The sequence below is a fragment of the Orbicella faveolata genome, unplaced genomic scaffold (assembly GCF_042242905.1).
Source record: "Orbicella faveolata isolate gen_17 unplaced genomic scaffold, um_ofav_v1 contig_3, whole genome shotgun sequence".
Lineage (NCBI taxonomy): Eukaryota > Metazoa > Cnidaria > Anthozoa > Scleractinia > Merulinidae > Orbicella > Orbicella faveolata.
The window spans coordinates 3,719,947-3,745,609 of NW_028301558.1; the positions used below are offsets into that span (position 1 = coordinate 3,719,947).

Below are 25,663 nucleotides of genomic sequence, written 5' to 3' on the forward strand. Positions count from 1 at the left end.
ACCAGACTTACAACATCATCGACTGATAAAACTATTCACTTGACTCAGAAGATGACTTTCGCTCAGGTTGTCGAAACGTCAGTCACCAACAACAGTTCTTTTCAGAACTACCCTCGCCCGGACGATCACACTATACGAACTACTGATACTCCTGGGTTCAAACCATTTACTATATTTCTGCTGTATTCACATATTTTCAGCTAAGCTTTTAATATGTTCTTAAACATTTATCAACCTTAAACATATTTAAAAACTAGAGATACATGAGTTCGAGGTACGTCTTCACTCGAAAGTGGGGAAGTCCAATTTGTCATGTTTTACTGACTGTACAAAACACGCATCGGCGGGTGCTCTTATTCATCGTTCTTCATCGACAACAGTCAATTTATTGGATTTTTACAAAACAAAAGTGAGCAGCATCTACAGACTTAAACTTTATTGTCGCTTATTGGGCCTTGATAAAACATCAAGCGTTGCTTACAATTCAGGCGAAACGCAAACTTGCAATTTTTTTTTTTTTTTACTGTTCGGTCGAGATAGACTCTGGTAAAATCCTCGCAAGCGTGTGGCAAGAGGAGAGAAACTTTGAAGTCCTGAAACGCTGCTATATCCAAATATTTCCAACTAGTGTTTTGCTGTGTTTTGGAGAAACTGTTAATCTTCAACATATGTGAAACTTAGAGTGGAGTAATGTGGAGCCCTTGTAAAAGAAGCTGCGGAACACAACTCGGTTAGTGATATAAAGCAGCACATAACTAAATTTGACACTGTCTTACTTCACTCAAACTGGAACAACTTACGACGTAAACACTGAAGCGAAATTCCAACAGACATGAAAGTATTGATTTGTGGGCCAAAAGCATCAAACATTTCGGGAATTTCGGACGCCATTTCCCCGCGCTACATCCGCAAAAATCCTCGCAGCAGGTACGCGCGTGTGCCGCACGGGATGGCGCAATTTGTTCTAAAAATAGAAAAGTTGTCCCATATCAGAGGGACAGCCCCAATACTAGAAATGGCGCGCGTTAACGGTCTCTGTCCCCGATTTTGGCTCCTGATAAAATTGATGATTTCTACAAAAGCTACGCTAAGAATATTAATCATTCATTCAAAGTTAAACTGTACTATCAGAGACGAGACGTCCCCTTAGCCCAATAGAGCCGCTTCTCAAGTTTCTTTCTACAGGTTCCATCGGATGCTAATCAGTGTTTGTAGCCTGCTTTCTTTTTGTTTAATTAAAGCAAAACTCTATATACTAACCACTTGCGGATCTGAAGGCAAAAGAACTTCATATAACTAATCACACTGATGTAATACATTATATTTACCAAGACTTCTCTTCACGTATTGTTCCGATTTGCAAAGCAGCTGAGCTATTCTGCTTACAAACGTCAAATGTTCCAACATTGACCAACATTTGTGCAGCATTGGCATGTATATGTAATGATAATATGTAATGACAATATTTGTTATGGTATAGCAGCCATTGTGCTTTAAAGTGACTACCTGTTGCTGACTTGTATGATGCGGGTTGTAAAAATGCTAAAAGCTGAAAATTAAGTTCTCTTTCACAGCATTGTTTCTATACACTGGACGCTTTTAAGTTATAATAGAGCTAGATTTCATCGCACATGGCGGATTTCGCATAATTCGGCAGCAGGCAATGTTATATTTTATTTCTGGGTCTCTCCTTGTGGAAGCTGTTGAGTGTAAGCCGGCGGAGGTATTCCCATCAGGAGAGGCTGTTGTCCCGGATATTGAACTGGCTGCTGTCCCGGATGTGTAGGCGGTTGGTAGACCAGCTGTGTCGCGCCTTGTGGGAGAAAAACCACAGCGGGCTGTCGGACGACACCTGGCTGGCCTGCTTGCTGTGGATGACAAACCTCCTCTACCCTTTGCTGTCTGTACAACTTGTAAAGAAGGTAGATGTCCACAATGAAAATTATCCAGGAAATGTAACCGAACCCCTGTCAAAACACCAAGAATGAACGGACATCAGTTTAAAACTCTGAATAGCTGTCATCAAGTAAGTATTTCTCTTAATCAAAGAAAAGAGTGATTGTTCCGACAGGTGGTACAGGGTAAGGGAATTAGTTGGGCCATGGGACGAAGGCTTTGATTAATTTCCATGCATTTTTGTCCAAAAAGAGTTCTTGAATAGAAGAATAGCAACCCAGTTAGGTGAACTGTCTTTGAGGAATTTCCTGCTGAAAACTGGAAAGAATACGCAGTCGGCTATTTACGTTAAATAAATAAATTACGTTCACTAAATAAATATGTAAAATAAATAAATAAATAAATAGATCAGACTCTTTACGTTAAATAAATAAACCTGGTTTTTTTTTTGAAAGACAATATAGGAGAGGCCGTCCCGTGGCTTCTTAACCAATGCTGAACAGGCAAAGTTACAATTTGCAACTGAACAGGCCATTATAACAGTACAATTGAATTCTACTTACCAGCCCAATCCGAAGGGCTAACACGTTGGGCTTGTATGTCTTGTACACATCCTTGTACGCCCCTCCATAGTGGATAGCATGAAATATCATGATTGCACAGCAAACGTTCAATAAAACGGACAAGAAGAATTGGATAAGCAGTGTCTGCAAACAAAGCAAAAAAAGACTGTGAAATACAAAAAATATATATAATAATAATTAGTGATTAACGTCTTAGCATGTGCAGTGAAGAGAGAAATAAACAAATAAGCGGGTGGTTAAGTACGAACGGGTATTCTTCGCCCCTTAGCCCTCCTTTTTTCTGGTTCCCCGCGTATTCCTCGAAGTGCAAGACAAGTGCAACTTGCATATGACCAAGAGAGAGTACCTTTCATTATCCTCACTGAGAAAATAGCTTCATTGTGGTTGCCACAGAAGGGGAAAATTTATCTGAATTTACACTGCCGTGCAAATTAACACTTGCGCGTGCATAATAATAATTAAGAAAAAGATACAGTAGTCATAAAAAAAAAATTTAGTGACGAAGCTCCACTCACAGCAGAAGTTTTCAGTTAGATCCTGAAAAAATTCTTTTCTACAACAAAATAATACTTATCATTACTATATGCATAAAAATTAAAACAATTCAATTTCAAATAATTAGTAATTTTCTCAGTCATATAGTAAATGAATAATCCTATGAGAGCTCGAGTAATTATGGATTTACACCACTATTAGAAAATAACTCGTAGTGTAAATTCACCGATCGGCTACAATCAATTAGTCAACCTCGTACCCATGGTCTGTCATCTTTCCGCCTTACATGAGAGACCCTGGGAATGAGGTTGTCAATTACTGACGGGTGAATGGGTCAACAACGAAAGGGAGGTGTGTTAACCCTGACGAATATCAGTATCTAAAATTTAGAAATTATTTGCACATTTTTTTTGACTTACCGTTAAAGTGAACAGGGACGGTCGTTTGCAATTGCAAATCTTAGGGAAGCTCAACGTATGTATTATCAAGTAGAGGATGACCATGACCCAACAGAAAATTGTGATGCCTTTGAAGAAGCTAGCTTTTTTATCATCCACTGGTAGAAAGTCTTCTAGATCATCAAAGTACCTGAGGATACTTGCCCATGCGCCGAGCAGCACAACCTGCAAAACCGGATATTTCAACAAATGACTTGAAAGAAATGACTGCAGACATTTTCACTGAGTTGGCAAATTGACCTAAGACGAGTTTGTTGCTCTGCTCATACCGCGATCGTAGAGTTTTCAAGATGGGCGAGAGGTAAAGAAAGAAGATGAGGGAAACGGCATCGGATCGGAGGTACTGCTTTTGGTATCTCATACGTGCACTGTACATAAGCGAGCCGATCCATCTTAGCTATGATAATGCAAGTGAGTTTATAAAAGATGTTAAATTTGAGCTGCGGAGAAAGTCATTTTTTAAATAAATTCGAAACGGCAGGCAAAAATGAGGCTGCTGTTGTTTAAATCACAAGACACAAAAATAACCAATCATCAAAGTTAACCTAGTTTTCTAGTTAACCGTCTTCTCGCCCGCAAGTTCTCAGGTCAAGTTGGATTATGCGCGGAGTCCTTGAAGTTAAGACTTTCCGTGCTTGTCTTCTTATTTTCTCTACTCGAACGTAGATACTGCGATACTCACAAATTCTGCTATTTTAATGTAGCACAGAGGGCTCTTGAGAAAATCTGTGTCAATAGTGAGACCCAGACCCTGTCCAGCCTGTTGTTGAGGTTGTACTTGTTGAACGTAAACCGGTTGCACCGGTTGTACTGGTTGTCCCTGTTGACCCGGTTGCATTGGTTGCGTCAAAGGGACATAATAATACTGAATAGGCTGCCCATCTGCTGTAGTGGCTGGCTGATCGGCAGGAGCCTGAACAAAAACCGGTTGTTGTTGGCCGGGCTGCATCTGGTACATGATTGGTTGTCCGGGAAGGACTTGTTGTTGAGATATCACTGGCTGACCAGGAGGAGCTTGGACTTGAGTTGATTGGGCAACTGGAAGTTGAGCTGGACTGTCACCTTCCATCTGAGATTAAAGAAAATGTGAACTTGTACGAACATATTCAGATTACAAAAGTTGTATCTATCCAAACCAAATAGGCTACTTGTATAACGCACCATAGAGTTTAAAATTATAGAACTTGTTTGTTTTATGTTTTTGTTTTCCATTCTTGTGCTTGACCGTGCACAAAGTACAATGTGTAGTGTTTTAATTCGGACTTAGGAATCAATCAATCAAAACGTTTCGGTTGTGCACCTTTCTGGATCGGACCTTCCAATGTAAATCAATGTGTCTGGCGGGACTGCTTCGCGTGTGTATGCTTTTGTTTTACTTTGTCGGCATGCAAAACTAGGGCTTGCCACATGTTGCTCGAGATTTCCCAAAAAGTTGCCCGAAATTTCTCAAAAAGTTGCTCAAACGTTGCTCCAAAAAAAGTCAAAAGTTGTTCTTCGCGACGAAAGTTGCTCAAAAGTTGCCAAAAAAAGCAAAACCTTTTTTTTTCTCTCTCTTCTTTTATTTGGTCTGATGCAAAATTATGCAATCTGTACAACAAAAGTAACATTTCTAAGCATTTTTGTGCAATTTTGCATCGTAACCAGCGTCGTTAAAAAAATTTGTTCGCAATACGTATGATTAAATTCTACGCATCAATATCAAAATTTTGTATTTTTTTTTTAACTTTAAAAAAAAATTTAAAATAATTCTTTAAAAAAATTAAAATTTTTTTTTTTTTAAAAAATTAAAGAAATTCACAAATTGTCTACTGAAACATTGGAAAGTATGGAAATGTGGAAGCATGGCCAATTAAAGCAACAAAAGCTGCTCCGATATCTAGAAAACTAGAAATTGCTTAAAATGCAAAAACATGCTGGAAACAAAAAAGTTGCTCGAAATACGAAAAGTTGCTAAAAAGTTGCCGAGCAACTTGTGGCAAGCCCTATGCCGAACCCACTCTCACGCGAATCCCGCCAGCTACGCGGGCTAAACGTGTCCGTGACTTGAGAATGCATGTAGTAAACTTAATTAAACAGTTAATAATTGGACGGATAGACACAGATCTCTTCTTTTGACCATCCCGGCCGCCACTAATTCAAGAGTTTTGACTCAATTTCATGGAACAGTACAACAAAAAAGATTTTGCCAATGCCACCACTGCCCTGTTGTCACACTCCTCCCAATTCTTTTTCTCCCTGTTTCACTCCTGTTTGCAGTTGAATATTAGGGACTTTAAACAAAGACAACTCGGACGGCGACGGGAACGCCATGAGATCAGGGAAAAGCCAAAAGGTCCACTGCGCATGACTGGTGGGAAACAAGTTGACGTTCTGCGTTCGGGCCCGACGTGAGTGAAGCTCATTTCGCGTTGTCTGAAAACGTGTTACTAATTTCGAGGAACTTTAATGCTTGTCTTCTCTTGTTATGTGACATATTTCATTTTAAAGAAACGTCGAGAAATCTGAATTGCACTCAAGCCGGTCGGCGAACATGTGAGTACCGTGAAATATCTTTTTGAAAGCTTATGTAAATAAAGACAACTTACACGAATTTCAATCGAAATTTTTCCTTTCAAGAAGTACTCAAATGTCAAATGGCTCATTATGGTGAAATTCTAACACATTTAAAAGGGTAGACACCATTAAAACTTGCGTAGCTGTTTCCATTTTCAGTCGTAAGATCAGTGGTTTACCTAGATCTTTATCAGTCGGCACACTGATCTGTCGCGCCAGTCTGATTAAACTTCTGCTGATAATAAGTTCATTTACTTCATTGCACAGCTCAGCGAGAAGGGGCAAGTTGCGTTTGTGGAAACGAAATTCGGACCGGCAGTCGTCTTCAAACCATCGAAGTTAAAATCAGGAAAGGAATCATAGCGTTGGTCGAGATCATTCGACCGGGTTTAAATCGTACAAGAGTAGAAGTTCGTCATCGTTTAACACACCTTCATCGTGATTATCAGGAGTTGATTGCGAACTTCTTTCAATGAAGTCACCCTAGTTCATCCTGATAAACAGAGGACGAATAATGTCAATAAGCTTGACAGTGCGGAAACCGCGGTTTCGGACGGTGCTGCTTAAGTAATGTTTGCGAATTGCCGCCACAACGGCGTTCTCTCCCCAGCCTTCTCACAGGTTTCGGCGTCTCCGTCGCCGTCCGCGTTCCCGCTGTTTAAAGTCCCTAATGTTTGTGAATTCCCGCAGGTGTCACAGTGATTTGGGTATCCCTGAGTTTTGGGTACCCCAAACAAACACTCGAGAAGGGGATACCCCATATCACTAGGGATTTGGGTATCCCTTACATTTCAGCATTTCGATCTAGTCCTCGTTCCTCATTGGAATTTTCGTCTTTGTATTTTGCTTTGCTTTTTTTTTTTATCTTCGGTCGATTTGGCTACCCTGAATTAAATAAACAATGTCAAATAAACATATTGGAAGGGGATACCCATATCACTAGGGATTTGGGTATCCCTTAAGTTTTAGCATTTCTAGTCCTTTCCACATTGGAATGACTTTCGTCTTTGCAAGTTTGCTTTGCCTTTTTATCTTCGGTCGATTTGGCTACCCTGAATTAAAGAAACGATAAGAAATAAACATATTGCAAGGGGATACCCATATCACTAGGGATTTGGGTATCCCTTACGTTTTAGCATTTCTAGACCTTTCCTCATTGGAATGACTTTCGTATTCGCAAGTTTTCTTTGCTTTTTTATCTTCTGTTGATTTGGCTACCCTGAATTAAAGAAACGATAAGAAATAAACATATTGCAAGGGGATACCCATATCACTAGGGATTTGGGTATCCCTTAATTTTTCACATTTCTTGTCCTTTCTCCCCTTCAAGGCCTTTCGCCTTTAAAAATTTGCTTTGCCTTTTTAATCTTCGGTCGATTTGGCTGCCTGAAGTAAAGAAACGATAACAAACAAACACCCTAGAAAGGGATACCAATATCACTAGGGATTTGGGTATCCCTTACAGTTCAGCATTTTGATCTAGTCCTTTCCTCATTAGAATTACTTTCGTCTTTGTAAGTTTGCTTTGCCTTTTAGATTTGGCTACCCTAAATTAAAGAAACAATAAGAAGCAGGCACATTGCAAAGGGAAGTAATAGGAGAGATAATCAAGGAAAGAGCGATAAATAAACAAGTCTGAGACAAAGTTTATTTCAGACAGGCAACATACACAGAGGTCAGTCACAGCTTGAGACCGGCATGTTGCGTGACGGCCGTATCTCAGTGTGCCCGCTCGCATATTGATGTTATTCAATGGCCGAACTATCCGAGGTTTAGAATGCGCCTTTCTTGTTTAAAATGACGTGCATTTCAGGGATTATCGATAGGCACTAAGCGCATATTCATACAGGGAGCTTTGGCGCGTGAATACGGTTTTGTATGTCGTTATAAATGCGGACTAGGATCGGACAGTCTGTTATAAATTGCGACTATTTTCAGCGACGTTCTGTGTTTATATCAAGATTAAGAAAGCTTTTACTTATTGAGACAAAGCTTCGTAAGAATATAAATGGTTTTTGAGCAGAATTATGCATGATTTCACTTGCCCCAGTCTGTGGTATTTAACACTTTCAGTGTTTTGGGTACCCAAAACACTAGGGATTTGGGTACGGGGGTACCCAAAACACGGGGATACCCAAATCACTGTGACACCGCCACAACGGCCTTCTCTCCCCAGCCTTCTCACAGGTTTCGGCGTCCCCGTCCCCGTCCGCGTTCCCGCTGCTTAAAGTCCCTAATCGCCAGCAGGAAACTTGAGGCAAAAATTAAAAAGCATCAAGACATTACCACGCTCGCCGTCGCCAAACGTGACACAGTCAGCAGACTATTATCCAAAGCTTTGAATAACAACGCCGTGTCTGCCCACGAGTTTGACATCATTCTTTCCGAGTTTCAGCAGTACAACGTCCGGAAAGAACAAGTCCGAGCCAAGCTGCCTCGCCAACCGTCAAGCGGAAAGCTTGTTGATGTTGACGAACTGGAGAAAAATATCCGCGGCAACGTTGAATCCGAATATAGAAAAAAAAAAAGTAACCGATCTTGCCGCCGGTTCGAATTATCGTTTGAAAATTCACGATTTCATTTGCATATTATAAAAACATGATTGTCAGTGTTCACTTGATTGCGTGTCTTGTGAATACATATTTCACGCCTGAGTGACAGATAAACGTTCGCGATATTACACGCGAGATCGTCGCAGTAATTAAATGTTGGTTGCTACGGAAAGACGAATATCACGCGCCTGTTATTTTTTTTACGTGAAGTAACAATAGGTATGCGCGTGTAAAACAATAGATCGCATACCTGTGCGCCCTAACAGCCTGCATTCCTTTGCGCCCTAAAAACAAAATTTCAAAAGATAAAAAATCAAACTCCAGCGCTGATTTTCTTGGGCGCTCAGGAATTTTATGCTCGAGTAACTTTGCCTGTTTGTTTTGACAAGAGAATATTGGCGACCTCTTGTGGGTTCATCTGTTTCATCGCGTCTACAAAATCAGATTGTAAAAATAATGGCGGTTTTTTATCAACAGGCTTTTTTATGCCATTCCACTACAACATGTCTGCATCTTCTCTGTTTTTGTTGGCGGTTTTTTGGCTTCATTTTGCTCTGTTCAACCACCCCTTTTCTACCGCGGCCCATTTGTTATAGACAAGTAGCGCGAATCTTAAATTGCTTTTTTTGTCTAGACCGAAGGCAAGCCTCGTTATACCGATAGCTAGCCTTGCAGCCAAAAACCCCGCTCCAAAAGCAGCAAAACTTCTTAAAATTTTGTCACAAGCTTCTAGCTCTTCCAAACGGGCCTCTATGTCTACGAGAGATTCATCGACCTCGACCCTCCTTTCGATAAAATCGCTTGTTAGTTTCTCGTGGGTGCGTTGATCGTAGATGGTGGCCATCTTACACCGGGCCCTGCGGCGTGTTTAATTGACTGAAATTTCGGTGCACAAAAAATTGTTTTCACACCGCGAAGGCTTAACTTTGCGGACGCGCGCGGCACGCCTCAGTAGTAGATGGATTCGACACAAACTGGCAGCGTTGCGCGGCGAGGCGAGCAACGCTGCCGGTATTTGTCGAATCCTTCATCTAGTACTCGCCAGAAACGAATGTTCCTTGGGTGTCTGGAATAGTCGCGAATAGCGATCAGCGAATAGTACGAATAGTGCGAATAGTGGCGAACAGTCTCGAATAGTGGCGAATAGTGGCAAATAGTGACAAATAGTGGCAAATAGTAGCAAATAGGGTACCCAGTATCTCGCAGTCAACCTCGTAGCAACTTAGGATGGGATTTTCCCGCTAAAAAGCACTACGCTTATCAGGACAAAAGGTGTTTCTAAACGTAATTTCTTCTGTGTTAACCGCTGCAAAAGCCTAAATACGTCTTTATTAGGTTATCCTTGTGTTTTCTGTTTTCTTAATGTCGGCGATGGACAGCCTTAGCCGGAGTCCGGAGAAGAAAAGGTAATAAATTCACTGAAATTCTGTTGCTTATTTGGATAATTAATTAACGCAGGATATTAGATCTAAAGCGGTGACTATTGATGACTATTCATCACTTTTCGCCACTTTTCGTGACTGTTCGCCGCTATTCGCACTATTCGGGACCATTCGCTATTCGCTATTCGCGACTATTCGCTATTCGCTATTCTGGTTTTCAAGACACCCAAAGTTACTTCGAATTATAAATGATACAGCCTAGCAAATCGCTGTGGTCTCGAAACATTAGTTTCGTAACAAGGGCCATTAGAGGTGTAAATGTTTTCAATTCGCTTGAGAAAGTCATTGCTTGCAATGCCACTGATGTAATATTCTTACCTTATTTCGGGATTATTTCGCCTGTTGAATTCTTTTTGAGAAGTTCGGCCGAGCAGAAGACTTTTCGAGATGACAGGTTTACTGTACTTTGCAGTTTGAGCTTCCGGGGGAGGGGGAGGGTACTCCCTTACATGGGCTATATAGGTACGTGCGGCCCCAAAGGATATGGTTTTTCAGCTGTTTTGGTCAAAAACAGGGTATCGATTTTAGCTGATTTTGGTCATTTTGGTCATAAATAGGGTATGGTTTTTGCACTCTAGCCTTGATATGGGTATGTTTTTGAAAAGAAGCCACTTTTGCGTCATTATCGAAAAGAAAATCAACAAAAGCCCGTCAAAAATTATGTTTACGGTAATTTAAGATTGGTCTGAACTAGGGAACTTATCATAACGCAGGTCTGAAACAGGGTAAATAGGGTTTCGAATATTTGGTCAGGTAATAAATAGGGTAGGGAATATCGCAGATTTTGGTCATAAATAGCGTAAGGGTTTTGGGAAGTGGGCCGCACACCCCCACCCGATTTTTCTGGGAGTACTCCCTCCGGGTTTGAGTTACGGATCAAATTATACTTGAAAGTGTTGCCTTGCTGTCAGCTAATGCGCTAAAAAACGAGACATCAAAGTCAGAAGCCTCTTCATGTTTCTTGGTAAAACCGTTACAACACGCATCTCATCATAGCTTGCTCAGCCTACCTACATCCTCCCGGGGGGGGTGGTACTCCCTTATATGGCCTATATAGGATGTGCAGCCCCAAAGGGTATGATTTTTCGCCCGTTTTGGTCATAAATAGGGTATTGATTTTGGCCGTTTAGGTCATAAACAGGGCATGGCTTTGCCTGTCTAGTCTTGAATTTTTTAGAAGAAGCTATTTTTTTTCATCAATATCTGTAAGACCATCAACAAAAGTCCTTCATAAATTATGTTTAGGGCAACTGTGCCAGCCGCAACGGTCAAAAGTAGGGTTTCAAAGTTTTGGAAAGGTCATAAACAGGGTAGAGAAAGTCGCAAACTTTGGTCATAAATATGGTAAGGGTTTTGGGAAGCGGGCCGCACACCCCAACCCAATGATTCTGGAAGTACCCGATATCATTTGAAACATGACTGACAAAATGCAGGAAAAACACTGGTAAACAGAGCTTGTTTGAATATAACAGCAATGGCTAATAGTTCTACTTATTTTAAAAGCAATAATATATAAAAATGTTCCCAGTATCCTTTCCACTAAAAAAAGTTTGAAAGCAAAATAACTTTGTCAATTTGAAGTCCAGAAGGATACTATTCCATATGAACCCCTGACCATATTGAAATAACACTTGCTATAAAATAACTATCATAGGAAACTTAGTTTGATGGTGTGATTAATCACGTAACTAAGCCCAGATAATCAATTAATTTTAATATGCAAAAGGACGCTGATGTTTTTCAACTAAGGGAGCTATTAAAAAAGAATAATTAAAGAAACTAGACTTTTCCTTAGCTTACGACACGAACACACGAACGAAGAACGATCTAGCGGCGAGAAGTACAGTCATATTCTCCTCACCTCTCCTTTAATTGGCATAATTTTAACTTCTCTGATCGCTCGGAGGAATTCAGAACTAACTGTCATGTTATGTTGGTGTTTTAGATCAATTATACAAGCAACTTTTAAAAATTATGTACTGATGAGCGTATTCGATGCCCGTAATTATCTGCTCTGTTTAAAATGGTCTCTTTTAGGGGTCAAAAAATTAAATCGGGCTTCGACCAGATTCGTCTCCTTCACAGGTTTAATCTAAATTTTCTGAGTAAAATAAAACTACAAGAAAACTACTTGCAAAAATCCAACAAAATAAATTAGATAAAATCAATGATTTCTGCAAAAGCTACGCTAAGAATATTAATCATTCATTCAAAGTTAAACTGTGCTATCAGAGACGAGACGTCTCCTTAGCCCAATAGAGCCGCGTCTCAAGTTTCTTTCTACAGGTTCCATCGGATGCTAATCAGTGTTTGTAGCCTGCTTTCTTTCTGTTTAATTAAAGCAAACCTCTGTATTCTAACCACTTGCAGATCTGAAGGCAAAAGAACTTCATATGACTAATCACACTGATGCAATACACAACATTTACCAAAACTTCTCTTAACGTATTGTTCCGATTTACAAAGCAGCTGAGCTATTCTTCCTACAAACGTCAAATGCTCCAACATTTGCACAGCATTGGCATATATATATAATGACAATATTTGTCATGGTATGGCAGCCATAGTGCTTTGAGTGACTATCTGTTGTTGATCTGTATGATGCGGGTTGTAAAAATGCTAAAAGCTGAAAATTAATTTCTCTTTTACGGCATCGTTTCTATACACTGGATGCTTTTAAGTTATAATAGAACTAGATTTTAACGCATATGGCGGATTTCGCATAATTCGGCAGCATGCAATGTGATATTTTATTTCTGGGTCTCTCCTTGTGGAAGCTGTTGACGGTAAGCCGGCGGAGGCATTCCCATCAGGACAGGCTGTTGTCCCGGATATTGTACTGGCTGCTGTCCCGGATGTGTAGGCGGTTGGTAGACTTGCTGTTTCGCGCCTTGTGGAACAATAACCACAGCGGGCTGTTGGATGACGCCTGGCTGGCCTGCTTGCTGTGGGTGACCAACCTCCTCAACCCTTTGCTGCCTGTACAACTTGTAAAGAAGGTAGATGTCCACAATGAAAATTATCCAGGAAATGTAACCGAACCCCTGTCAAAACACCAAGAATGAGCGGACATTTTTAAAACTCTGACTAACTGTGATCAAGTAAGTATTTCTCTTAATCAAAGAAAAGAGTAATTGTTCCGACAGGTGCTACAGGGTAAGGGAATTAGTTGGGACGGAGGCTTTGTTAATTTCCATGCATTTTTGTCCAAAAAGAGTTCTTGAATAGAAGAATAGCAACCCAGTTAGGTGAACTGTCTTTGAGGAATTTCCTGCTGAAAACTGGAAAGAATACGTAGTCGACTATTTACGTTAAATAAATGAATTACGTTCTATAAATAAATATGTAAAATAAATAAATAAATATATAAATAAGTAAGACTCTTTGCGTTAAATAAATAAATCTGATTTTTTTTTTTAAAGGACCATATAGGAGAGGCCGTCCCATGGCTTCTTGACCAGTGCTGATGAGGCAAAGTTACAATTTACAACTGAATAGGCCATTGTAACAGTACAATTGAATTCTACTTACCAGCCCAAACAGAAGGGCTAACACGTTGGGCTTGTATGTCTTGTACACATTCTTGTACGCCTTTCCATAGTCGATGGCGTGTGATGTCATGTTTCCACAGCAAGCGATCAATAAAACGGACAAGAAGAAGTGGATAAGCAGTGTCTGCAAACAATGGAAAAAACCGATATTAAATAGAAAGAAAATTGTACGGTTGGATTATTTTCAGACTCAAATGTTTCGAATTATTCTTCTCCGTTTTATCGAAAGATTTTTCCAGGCTTTAAATTAATTGAAAGATTTTTGATTATCTGAGATGCCTTGGTTGACGGTTCAAAGTTAAAGCATTTTTCAGCTGGTTCAACCAGTTTTAACTGTGACAAGATACTGAGAGCAGTTTTCAATTGAGTGTCATAAAACCAAAACCAAGTCAATCACGTATCAATTAGACTACTCAGCTAATCTTAAACCGTAGTAAAACCAACCCAAAGTAGCTGCCTTATTACTTTCGACACTTAATTGAAAACCGCTCTATCTCAGACTGTTCCATGACGTACCGTCAGAGTCCAGGGAGATGATCGACTACAAAGCTTGTCAAAACTTAGCACAAACGTCAAGGCCAAGAGGATGACCATCACCCAGGAAAAGATTGTGATTCCTTTAAAGAAATCGGCTTTAGAATCTTCTGCTGGGGGCTGGATTTTAAAAATGGCCATGTCAAAGTACTTTATGATACACACCCATGCTGCAAACAGCAACGCCTGCCAGGTATAAAACATTTCGAGTCAGCGGAGTTACATGATAAAAATTGAATACATGGGTAAGTACACGGAGCAAATAGCACATGGTAAACCTTTTAATGACACTTAAACTAAGAGACGAGGAAGGTGCACTGGTTGTTTTAATAGACATTATAGATCCATCTCACCTTATAAAGTTAATTGCATCGAAATAGAACTCACTACTTTTTGAAACTTCACCTGTTGGCTGCTTATATTATATCAAGAGAAACTAAAATTTGAAATAAAAAAGGGGGGTCCCCGTATTCGTTTAGGAGCAGGAGGACCTTCAATAAACTCCACAATTCCTGAAATTATCTGAAACGTTTTCAGAAACGTTTATATTTGAACCATTCACCTTACGCTTTCAGAGTGAAGAGGAGCAGAAAAATAGAGACAAAGTTAAGCGAGAAATACAGCAAAAACCCGCATAAAAGAATACGTGTTTTAGGGTTTCAGGCTGATTTTGTTCTTTTATATATCAGGTGTTTTCTGCAAAATCAGCCTGAAAATGTTCTTAAGGTGTTCTTAAAATACTGCATAGACTACCAACAGATGAAATCAATGTGCAAGCACAACATTTTAATTAATTAATGGATAACACATATATTGATCTACTCAGTACTGTACTTAATACTGTACCCTAGTAGGTTATTCTAATCTAACTGGCAACCAAATTTATATGAGAACAATTTTCATCTTTCAGGCTGAATGTGTTCTTATGTATATGGTACCTTTTTAACCAAATTTCCGCCTGAGTGTTCTTAATCCACTTGTTCTTTTATGCGAGTTTTTACTGTACAACAATGGTGTGTTACATCAATGTCAAGGAGCAATTTGATGTACGTTTCGCGATAAAGGCACTCATATTTAGTCGACAGGGATTTAATACCTCCAAGCACGCAGTGTTCTGGGGCCCCACATATTATCTTTTACGAGTGCTAGCTATGCTCTCATTTTCCGTGATAATTTTCACTGTATAGAATATAACCTTCACTGTATAGAAGGAAGGTGATCTCTGCATGCAAACTAAACAAAAAAAAATGTTGTGTCCCGGTACTCATTCCCGAGGAAAAAACGATGATTTGTCTCTCGCAAGCCAAGCGCTAGCCGTTTAAACCAACCGTTTTGGGCACTCATGCCGAAATTAAGAGTAATTTTCGAATATTGAGTTGGCTATCGAAGAATAGTCAATGGTTTATTGGTATCGCTAGACAAACTGGTAATAGAAGATACATTTAGCTCTTTAAGAATTTGGTCAGTCAGTCAGTCAGTCAGTCAGTCAGCCCGTCAGCCCGTCAGTCCGTCAGTCCGTCAGTCCGTCAGTCCGTCAGTCCGTCAGTCCGTCAGTCAGTCAGTCAGTCGGTCAGTCAGTCAGTCAGTCAGTCATTCAGTCAATCAGCCAGCCAGTCATTCAGCCACTTGGCAACAATCAGCACTGGCCACAATCGTATCGCGATCAAAAGACAAATCTACATGCCGTCATTTTAAATTTTGCGAACTGTGTTCAGATTAGTGCTTTTCCCTAAAAAGTACCCCTCACTGCTTGTTTTGTCAGTTATCCGAGGAAAACTGACAACGTTAAAGCTACTTTTGAAAGGCTTACCATTTCTGCCAACTTCACATAAAACAGCGGGGATCGTATGTACTCGGTGTTGACATCCCAGGCTCGTCGCTGGGGAGGTCCTTGCTCAGGGGGCATTTCCTGTGCTCGCTGTTTCTGAAACAACTTGTGATTCAGAATCATATCAACGACGAACGCTATGCAGGATAAAAATCCAAAGGCCTGTCAAAGATGAAGGAAACGGAGTAATGTTAGCAAGAGAAACAGCTTGTAAATATCACAATAAGATAGAAAAGCCAATGTATGAGGTTCGTAGGTACGTTATCAGGCTAAAAGCCGTATTTTTCCTTAACAATTAAATCATGAGCTTGAGATTACTACCGAGTGATCATTTCTACCGCGTAATTTTTTTTTTCCATTGAATTCTTTTTCTTTATTTTTTAATTGTCTTGCAACAACTACAATTCCTACAGTACTAAAGCTACTTACAGTACTAACATTACTTACAGAATTAGTTTACAGCACTGTAAATTACTTACTATACTTTAACATCTAAATAGTACAGAGCTGGCCAGGATGTAGGGGAATTCACAAGATTGTAACTATAACTATATCAGAAGATGTCTTTTCGTTAATTGATATTTATTCTAAACATTTGTTGTGATAGTTGACGCGTAATAGTTGACGAGGGCTGCGCCCTCGTCAACTTTCACACATAGAATTCGAAAGCGATTAATCTAATTGATTTAGTATAAATCTGCTCGTTGTTTAAAAGTTTATCTAATTAAATCTTCTTCACAGACACTTCGACAACGCAAAGAAGCGACGGCCAGTTTGTTAACAAGCGTTTACTACTATGCCACTCACTATCTATCACGGAATAGATAGTGAGCGGCCTAGCCAATCAGAGAACTACATTCTTGACAGAACAATAGAAGATTTATATTAATTACCAATTAGATTGTGAGCTCGAGATTTCTATCGCGTGATACTTGACGAGGGCCGAGCCCGAGTCAACTAACAATTGTTTTAGTATTTCTCGTCCTCGCAAACTTCCACTCGTGTTCCTTAAACTCGACAAAACTGTCTCGGAACATGTTTGCTATTTCTTAACTGATTTCCGTCCGCTCATAGCGGGGGGTACAGTTAACCTAACCACGCATTTAGGCACCCAGGAAAAATGATTAAAAGTAACTGTTTTTACCAAGGCAACGCTGAGTGTGTTGACAAATTTCTTGACTGTCTTGTTAAGAAAAGGCAGTTTTAGGACTTTTCCAAAGTCGACGGCCCTGGAAACCAAGTTTCCTGTACAGGCGAGCAGCAATGCAAACATGATGAAGTAGAAGATCAAAGACTGTGAAATAAATTAAAAAAAAAAAAAAAGTGATTAACGTCTTTGCATGTGCAGTGAAGAGAGAAATAAACAAATAAGCTGGTGGTTAAGTGCAAACGGATATTCTTAACCCCTTAGCCCTCCTTTTTCTGGTTCCCCGCGTATTCCTCGAAGTGCAAGACAAGTATAACTTGCATATGACCAAGAGAGAGTACCTTTCATTATCCTGACTGAGAAAATAGCTTGATTGTGATTTGCATAGAACGGGTAAATTTATCAATAATTTTAATTTGCACTGCAGTGCAAATTAACACTTGCGCGTTCATAATAATAATTAAGAAAAAGATATAGTAGTCATGGTAAATATTTTTAGTGAGGAAGCTCCAATCACAGCAGGGATTTTCATTTGCAATAAAACGACGGCGAAAAAGCGTTGATCTTTCTCCAAAATCGTTTTTTGGACGTCGAAACAACTTTTCGCTATATATTTCCTTCTAGCGACAATGTTTGCCCCCTGACGATCCCAGAGTTCTTTGCGCAAACACGGGTATTCGATTAGTGGCAAATCATTCATTGCGCTCGTATTCATACGATCGCCTATACTTAACCGATCGGCTATAATCAATTAGTCAACCTCGTTCCCATGGTCTGTCATCTTTCCGCCTTACATGAGAGACCCTGGGAATGAGGTTGTCAATTACTGACGGGTGGATGGGCCAGAAACGAAAGGGAGGTGTGTTAACCCTTACGAATATCAGTATCTAAAATTTAGAAATTATTTGCAGATTTTTTTTTTTTTGACTTACCGCTAAAGTGAACAGGGACGGTCGTTTGCAATTGCAAATCTTAGGGAAGCTCAACGTATACATTATCAAGTAGAGGATGACCATGACCCAACAGAAAATTGTGATGCCTTTGAAGAAGCTAGCTTTTCCATCATCCACCGCTTTTGTGTCTAAAAAGTCTTCTAGATCATCAAAGTACCTGAGGATACTTGCCTATGCGCCGAGCAGCACAACCTACAAAACCGGATATTTCAATATATGACTTGAAAGGAATGACAGCAGACATTTTCACTGAGTTGGCAAATTGGCCAAAGACGAGTTTGTTGCTCTGCTCATACCGCGATCGTAGAGTTTTCAAGATGGGGGAGAGGTAAAGAAAGAAGATGAGAGAAACGGAGGGCATCGGGGGTACTGCTTTTGGTATCTCTTACGTGAACTGTACATAAGCGAGCCCATCCATCTTAGCTATGATAATGCAAGTGAGTTTATAAAAGATGTTAAATTTGAGCTGCGGAGAAAGTCATTTTTAAAATAAATTCGAAACGGCACGCAAAAATAAGGCTGCTGTTTTTTAAATCACAAGACACAAAAATAACCAATCATCAAAGTTAACCTAGTTTTCTAGTTAACCGTCTTCTCGCCCCGAAAGTTCTCAAGTCAAGTTGGATTATGCGAAGAGTCCTTGAAATTAGGACTTTCCGTGCTTGTCTTCTTATTTTCTCTACTCGAAAGTAGACGGAAATGCGATACTCACAAATTCTGCTATTTTAATGTAGCACAGAGGGCTCTTGAGAAAATCTGTGTCAATAGTGAGACCCAGACCCTGTCCAGCCTGTTGTTGAGGCTGTACTTGTTGAACGTAAACCGGTTGCACCGGTTGTACTGGCTGTCCCTGTTGACCAGGTTGCATTGGTTGCGTCACGGGGACATAATAATACTGAATAGGCTGCCCATCTGCTGTAACGGCTGGCTGACCGGCAGGAGCCTGAACAAAAACCGGTTGTTGTTGGCCGGGCTGCATCTGGTACATGATTGGTTGTCCGGGACGGACTTGTTGAGATATCACTGGCTGACCAGGAGGTGCCTGAGCTTGAGTTGTTTGGGTAACCAGAAGTTGAGTTGGACTGTCATCTTCCATCTGAGATTAAAGAAAATGTGAACTTGTACGAACATATTCAGATTACATATCTTGTATCTATCCAAACTAAATAGGCTACAACGCACCATACAGTTTATAATTATAGAACTTGTTTGTTTTATGTTTTTGTCTGCCATTTTTGTGCTTGACCGTGCACAAAATAAAATCTGTAGTTGTTTAATTCGGACTTAGGAATCAATCAATCAAAACGTTTCGGTTGTGCACCTTTCTGGATCGGACCTTCCAATGTAAATCAATGTGTCTGGCGGGACTGCTTCGTGTGTGTATGCTTTTGTTTTACTTTGTCGGCATGCAAAACTAGGGCTTGCCACAAGTTGCTCGAGATTTCCCAAAAAGTTGCCCGAAATTTCTCAAAAAGTTGCTCAAAAGTTGCTCCAAGAAATTCAAAAGTCGCTCAAAAGTTGCTCAAAAAAGCAAAACTTTTTTTTTGTTTCTCTCTTCTTTTATTTGGTCTGATGCAAAATTATGCAATGTGTACGACAAAAGTAACATTTCTAAGCATTTTTGTGCAATTTTGCATCGTAACCAGCGTCGTTAAATAAATTTATTCGGAATACGTATGATTAAATTCTACGCATCAATATCAAAACTTTTTATTTTTTTTAACTTAAAAAAAAATTTTAAAAAATTCTTTAAAAAGATTTTAAATTTTTTTTTAAAGAAGTAAAGAAATTCACAAATTGTCTACTGAAACAGTGGAAAACATGGAAGCATGGCCAATTATAAAAGCAACAAAAGCTGCTCCGATATCTAGAAAACTTGACATTGCTTAGAATGCAAAAACATGCTGGAAACAAAAAAAAGTTGCTCGAAATACGAAAAGTTGCCAAAAAGTTGCCGAGCAACTTGTGGCAAGCCCTATGCAGAACCCATTCTCACGCGAATCCCGCCAGCTACGCGGGCTAAACGTGTCCGTGACTTGAGAATGCGTGTAGCAAACTTAATTAAACAGTTAATAATTGGACGGATAGACACAGATCTCTTCTTCTGACCATCCCGGCCACCACTAATTCAAGAGTTTTGACTCTATTTCATGGAACAGAACAACAAAAAAGATTTTGCCAATGCCACCACTGCCCTGTTGTCACACTCCTCCCAATTCTTTTTCTCCCTGTTTCACTCCCGTTTCCAGTTGAATATTTCGTTATCAAGAGCAGACCAGAGGTCACAAAGGTGAAATGTTTTAGATTAGAAATCATGCGATATCAACCAAGATTCATTTTATGGAAGCAGTGAAATGCCAAAAATTCTTTCATAATTTATTTTACAAAGAAAAATGAAAGAGAGTCAAAACGCATGCATCAGCACATGCTGGCGTACCGTTTTCGTTTCATTTTCTTTATTAATAATATACATGAAAAAATTACTCGATTGTGATTGGCTGAGAGCAGTGCAGTTCAAGTATAACACCAGTGCAAAAAGTGTAACACCGGTGCAAAAAGTGCAACACCAGTGCAAATTGCACATCGTAATTCTGGATTATGATTGGCTGAAAGACAATAGGAATTTTCCAAGCCAGTGATATTACGTAAAATGATGACGAAAATTTTGTGTGGAAACTTTGAAAAAATGGTTTCAAGAAAGGTCTTCCGGCACTTGCTCCGCGCAAATTTTTTCATGTTTATATTATTAATAAGTAATCATACGGTTTTTCTCATTCAATTTGGAATTAATTCGCACTTGTGAGTTTTTCAAAAAGCTGAAATTACACTCGCCGAAGCGGCTCTTGCAATTTCAACTTTTTGAAAAACTCACTCATGCAAATTAATTCGAAATTGAACTCGAAACCGTCTGATTACCTATACTAATAGTAGAACAAGAAATTATCACAATATAAACACAGTTTTACTGAGACTATTTTAAACACGAGCACTGAAGCATCAATAAAGCTGTGGTCGGACCCTGCTAAATCGAGTTCCGTTCTTTGGATCTCCTCTCTATTTTGAACTCAAACCCATTTTCACTGCAGCCATTTACTATTGGATATTTCGAACTCTTTTATTGAGAAGTCTTTGCCTCCTCCGGCTTAAAATCAACTCTGTTTCTCTTTTCGATTACTTGCTCTTGGTTCAGTTGGCAGAAGGGGTCCTTTTCGTCGCAAGTATCAGCCGATGGAAATGTTAACGTTTATAATTCATATCTCATTTCTAACATGTTGGTAAGAAATCAAACACCAAATTCCAATTCGTATTTCTGTTTTGACACATGATGCAGAATCGAGTTTGAAATAAAAAGAGATAAGACACAAAAAGAAAATACTGAAAGGGCAAGTTATAAGCTAGCTAGAGCCAAGCGTTCTTTTTTGCGCAAAGGCGGGCGCGAAAATGAACGCCTAATAATGCAAGTACTGAGTGTTTGTACTTGTGCGACTTTGCACTTTCACAGAGTTGTGAGGGTTGGCACGGCGCAACGCGTGATGTTTTTGTTTTTGCTCCCGTTTAGAGGGTAGCAGTTCAGAGATTTGCTGATATTATTCGGTTCAGTTTACAATGTCAGAGGTAATTTTAAATATACTATGCAAAATGATAGCATGTTTAATACACTATCTATGACTATCAGTAACACTGAAAACGTTCAGTGTTTGATGTGTATTTGTAACTGTATTTGAACGCCCCAGTAAGATCCAGTAACAGAAGCTCACACAAGATTCGTTTAGTTGACCCTCGGGTCATGGTTCAGAAATCTTTTATTGCAGTTTCGCAATCTTTCACGAAATATGCGCCTTCTTAAAACCCAGAAAAATAGCAAAACAAAAAAATAATCGTAGGTTTCGTTCAAGTAAATAACTTAAAACAAACTTTAAACAGACGCGTATTCATTGTGCACAGATTCAGCATTATTATTATCCACATCTTGGCCTTGAATGGGACAATGACTGATTTAATTTTAACTTGTATTGTAGGTATTTCGCCGACAAGATAAGAGCTGTCAATTAAACGTCTGGTGCTAAAAAGAGTCACGTACTTGGTAATTAAGAATTGGCCTTGAATGGGACAATGACTGATTTAATTTTAACTTGTGTTGTATGTATTTCGCCGACAAGATAAGAGCTGTCAATTAAACGTCTGGGTCACGTACTTGGTGATTTAAGAATTTTTCTTCCCTAAATCGTAATTTGCGGTCCCATTCAGGGCATGTACTAAAACCCGAAGCAACGAAACGAAACCACCGAAACGAAACGACCGAAACGACCGAAACGAAACCACCGAAACAAGCGAAACCACCGAAACGAGTAAAATAGTAAGTAAATAAATAAAAGTACGACCAGAAAACCTTTCTTTGAAATTAGATTTCTTGTTTTAGCTAGAATACCATTCAACATGTGAAAATACCTACTTTTTTCTCGATGTCTTACTGCTCAACACGCTTGCGTTCATCCACCTTTCAGGTTTGTGATGCCACGATGTCACACATGTGGCTTAAGAGCAGGATCTGGGTACGAGATCAGGCTGCCATAGTAACGTGCCAGAGATTAAGGCTGTTTTTTTTTCTTTTTGAACTTTTTCATTTGTTTACTTGTTATTTTACTCGTTTCGCTCGTTTCGCTCGTTTCGCTCGTTTCGGTGGTTTCGGTAGTTTCGGTGGTTTCGGTAGTTTCGTTTCGGTGGTTTCGTTTCGTTGTTTCGGGTTTTAGTACATGCCCACATTCAGGACCTCACAATTGTCCGTTGACGATTTCAAATTGTCCGTTGTCCGTCTTATGGAGGTGACCGTCTTATAGAGAGTTTGGGGATAGTAAAATGACCGAGATACGGCCGGGACCAGCACCAGGTGTCCGTCTTATAGAGGTGTTCGTTAAGAGAGAGTTGACTGTACAAAATATACAATCGATAATTATCTCTAACTGCTTCGAGAATTAGTGCAATATATATCACGAGGAATGAAAATGCACTACATTTTAGTAGAGCAATTTAACCCACCGATGCTACAGGAAACAGCAGTTTTAAACCATTTTAAATATACAGTCGAACCAGTTTAAAACGGGCACCAATGCTGGGCAGGACCTTTGTTCCCGCAGAAATAAATTCTGCGCTGTTTATCCGAGATCAAGCGAATTGTTCGTATACAGAGGTGGTAGCTTACCGAGGTGTCCATAAGGAGAGGTTCGACTGTAAGAATAGTTTGAAATGGGTAAAAAATACTCCTGGAGAAAGAAGTTGATAAAATATTAAGAAATCTGGGTCGCCAGAAACGAATGTTACTTCGAATTATAAATGATACAGGCTAGCAAATCGCTGTGGTCTCGAAACATTAGTTTCGTAACAAGGGCCGTAAAAGTGTAAATGTTTTCAATTCGCTTGAGAAAGTCATTGCTTGCAATGCCACTGATGTAATATTCTTACCTTATTTCGGGAGTATTTCGCCTTTTAAATTCTTTTTGAGTACGTTCGGCCGAGCGGAAGACTTTGCGAGATGACAGGTTTACTGTACTTCGCAAATTGAGTTTCGAATCAAATTATACTTGTAAATGTGGGTGTTGCCCTGCTGTCAGCTAAAACACGAGACATCAAAGTCAAAAAGCCTCTTATCATCTTTCTTAGTAAAACCGTCACAGCGCGCATCTCATCATTTGTTCACCCTGTCTACATCCTCCCGGGGGGGAGGGGGTAATAATACTCCCTTACATGGGCTATTAAGGTATGTGTGGCCCCAAAGTGTATGGTTTTTCGGCCGTTTTGGTCATAAATAGGGCACGGGTTTGTCCTTCTAGTCTTGAATTGGGTATGCTTTTTTAGAAGAAGCTACTTTTTTCATCATTATCCGTAAGACCATCAACAAAAGTTAAAAGTCCTTCGTAAATTATGTTTAGGGCAACTGTGCCCAGTTGCCAGCCGCAACGGTCATAAATAGGGTATCAAAGTTTTGGAGAGGTCATAAATAAGGAGGGAAAATCGCAGATTTTGGTCATAAATGCATTAATAGGGTAAGGGTTTTGGGAAGCGGACCGCACACTCCCACCCAATTATTCTGAAAGTACCCCCGGGCTGCATCCGCTTTTATGCTGCTATGAGATTCTTGGAAAGGGGCAGGAAGTTGTCTTGTTGAATACTGGTTTATTAAATATTTAGCTCGCAAAACATGAAGGTATATGTTATTTAAGGGCAAAGCTTTCCGTAAAGCCAGATCCCTATGAAATATAATTTTTAAGTGCGTGCGGACTGTAGGCTGAAGCTCCGGTAGGTTAACGCCAGTAATACTTAGCTTGCTGATCGCACACGCACGCAGTTTTCATATTTAGAGGGGGTGTTGAAACCTTTACAGGAAGTTATTTTAACCTCGCGAAACATTCTTTTCCCCAGTCTTGACTAAATAAATGCAGTTTTATAAGGAAAAAACGAGAAATGTTAGAGGAAAGAGTCGCACAGCTTTTTCTTCCCTTTTCCGGGAGTCATTTACGTCACGTTGCGCCTGTGTAAGTTCCGTAATCAGTTTCCGGTCTGTTTTTCTCCGAAACACATGCGAAGCCGTGACTAAGCACATGAGCAGCTTAAGGTAGCGGGCGTGACGCTATTAAGTCTGTTGAAATCTTTGAGCTCACACACCAAAAATTGGAAAACAAAGGAAGTTTTACTTTTGATATTTATTATTCCTCACGTACGTTTTGTCTGTTGTCATTCGGGGAAGATTAAAGAAAAAAAAAACAAGGGAAAAAACAACATGCACAGTAACGCAAAAAAAAAAAAAACATTAGCAATCTTAATGAACTTCGCCGTCGTGTTTTCGAGCCGCAGGCTGAAAATTAAGAGAGTTGTTTGTAGGTACTTTTGTTTTGCAAATTATGTTATTCCAAGGAATCTTAATCATAGGTAAATAGCTGCATGGTTGACCGGCTGCATGGTTGATCCGTCTAAAAGAACTTGTGATTATCATGAAATCTCTAACGTTAAAATTAACACGCGCGTGACCTGTCTACATGTGCAGTCCAGACTACTGTTGCCTGCAGAACAGGCGGATTAGCTTGGCAGAGAACGAAACGCGATACACGAGCGCGGGATTTTTTTTTCGACTCGCGCTTCGCAGTGCTCCGCTAATCCGCCTGTTCAGCAGGCTAAGACTACTGATTTGCAGGGTTCTTTCGTGTCTGAAATCATGATGAGTGTCACGTCCCTTAGCTAAGAGGGGTAATGTCGCGAATTGCGCATGTGCGACGTTTCGATCGAAACTTGAAAAGTCCAGGCGCAATTTTACAAGTTTGAATTTCGGCAAATTCAAAATGGCGTCGACTAGGGATCCAGTCGTGGTGTGTGAACCCGGTGTGTAAACAACGTGAATTTGTAACTGACTTGGACAACTGACTTAATAGCTATTAAGTCAGTTGTCCTTCGGATCTTATCTTTCCGGTCAGGGTGTGGGCATAATTAGTCATGTCTGATTTGTCTTCATTGATTCACCTCGTGACTTGACCGTTCTTCATCGAATAAAGGAGAACAGGGACTGAAAGCAATGCGGTGTGGCTTCACCTCTGCTGCCTGTGCAACAGACGTTTGCATGGCAATAACGGCCTCTCGTCCTATTTTCAAGGTAAAAAGGCAAATGCTTTCACAGGCGCGCT

General features: G+C 39.9%; 1 protein-coding gene and 1 pseudogene across 3 annotated transcripts; both read right to left on the minus strand.

Moving 5' to 3' along the window:
• Nucleotides 1–156: 156 nt before the first annotated feature.
• Nucleotides 157–10,413, minus strand: LOC149106092 (uncharacterized). Of its 2 annotated transcripts, none has more exons than XM_089298129.1 (5): nucleotides 10,299–10,413; nucleotides 4,116–4,502; nucleotides 3,395–3,598; nucleotides 2,460–2,603; nucleotides 157–1,967 (listed from the first exon to the last, which is right to left on the minus strand). In XM_089298129.1, exons 2-5 carry the CDS (start codon nucleotides 4,500–4,502, stop codon nucleotides 1,674–1,676), a joined length of 1,029 nt encoding a protein of 342 aa, XP_089154255.1. In that variant the 5' UTR covers nucleotides 10,299–10,413; the 3' UTR covers nucleotides 157–1,673. The 2 variants fall into 2 exon arrangements, with proteins under 2 accessions (XP_089154255.1, XP_089154254.1); XM_089298128.1 differs by lacking the exon at nucleotides 10,299–10,413 and adding an exon at nucleotides 8,273–8,566.
• Nucleotides 10,414–11,410: 997 nt separating this feature from the next.
• Nucleotides 11,411–23,302, minus strand: LOC149106093 (uncharacterized; annotated as a pseudogene). Its single transcript, XR_016209874.1, has 8 exons — nucleotides 23,194–23,302; nucleotides 18,706–19,089; nucleotides 17,973–18,185; nucleotides 17,038–17,187; nucleotides 15,876–16,055; nucleotides 14,048–14,251; nucleotides 13,512–13,655; nucleotides 11,411–13,024 (listed from the first exon to the last, which is right to left on the minus strand). The product of XR_016209874.1 is annotated as an uncharacterized LOC149106093 (transcript).
• Between the last annotated feature and the right edge of the window lie 2,361 nt (nucleotides 23,303–25,663).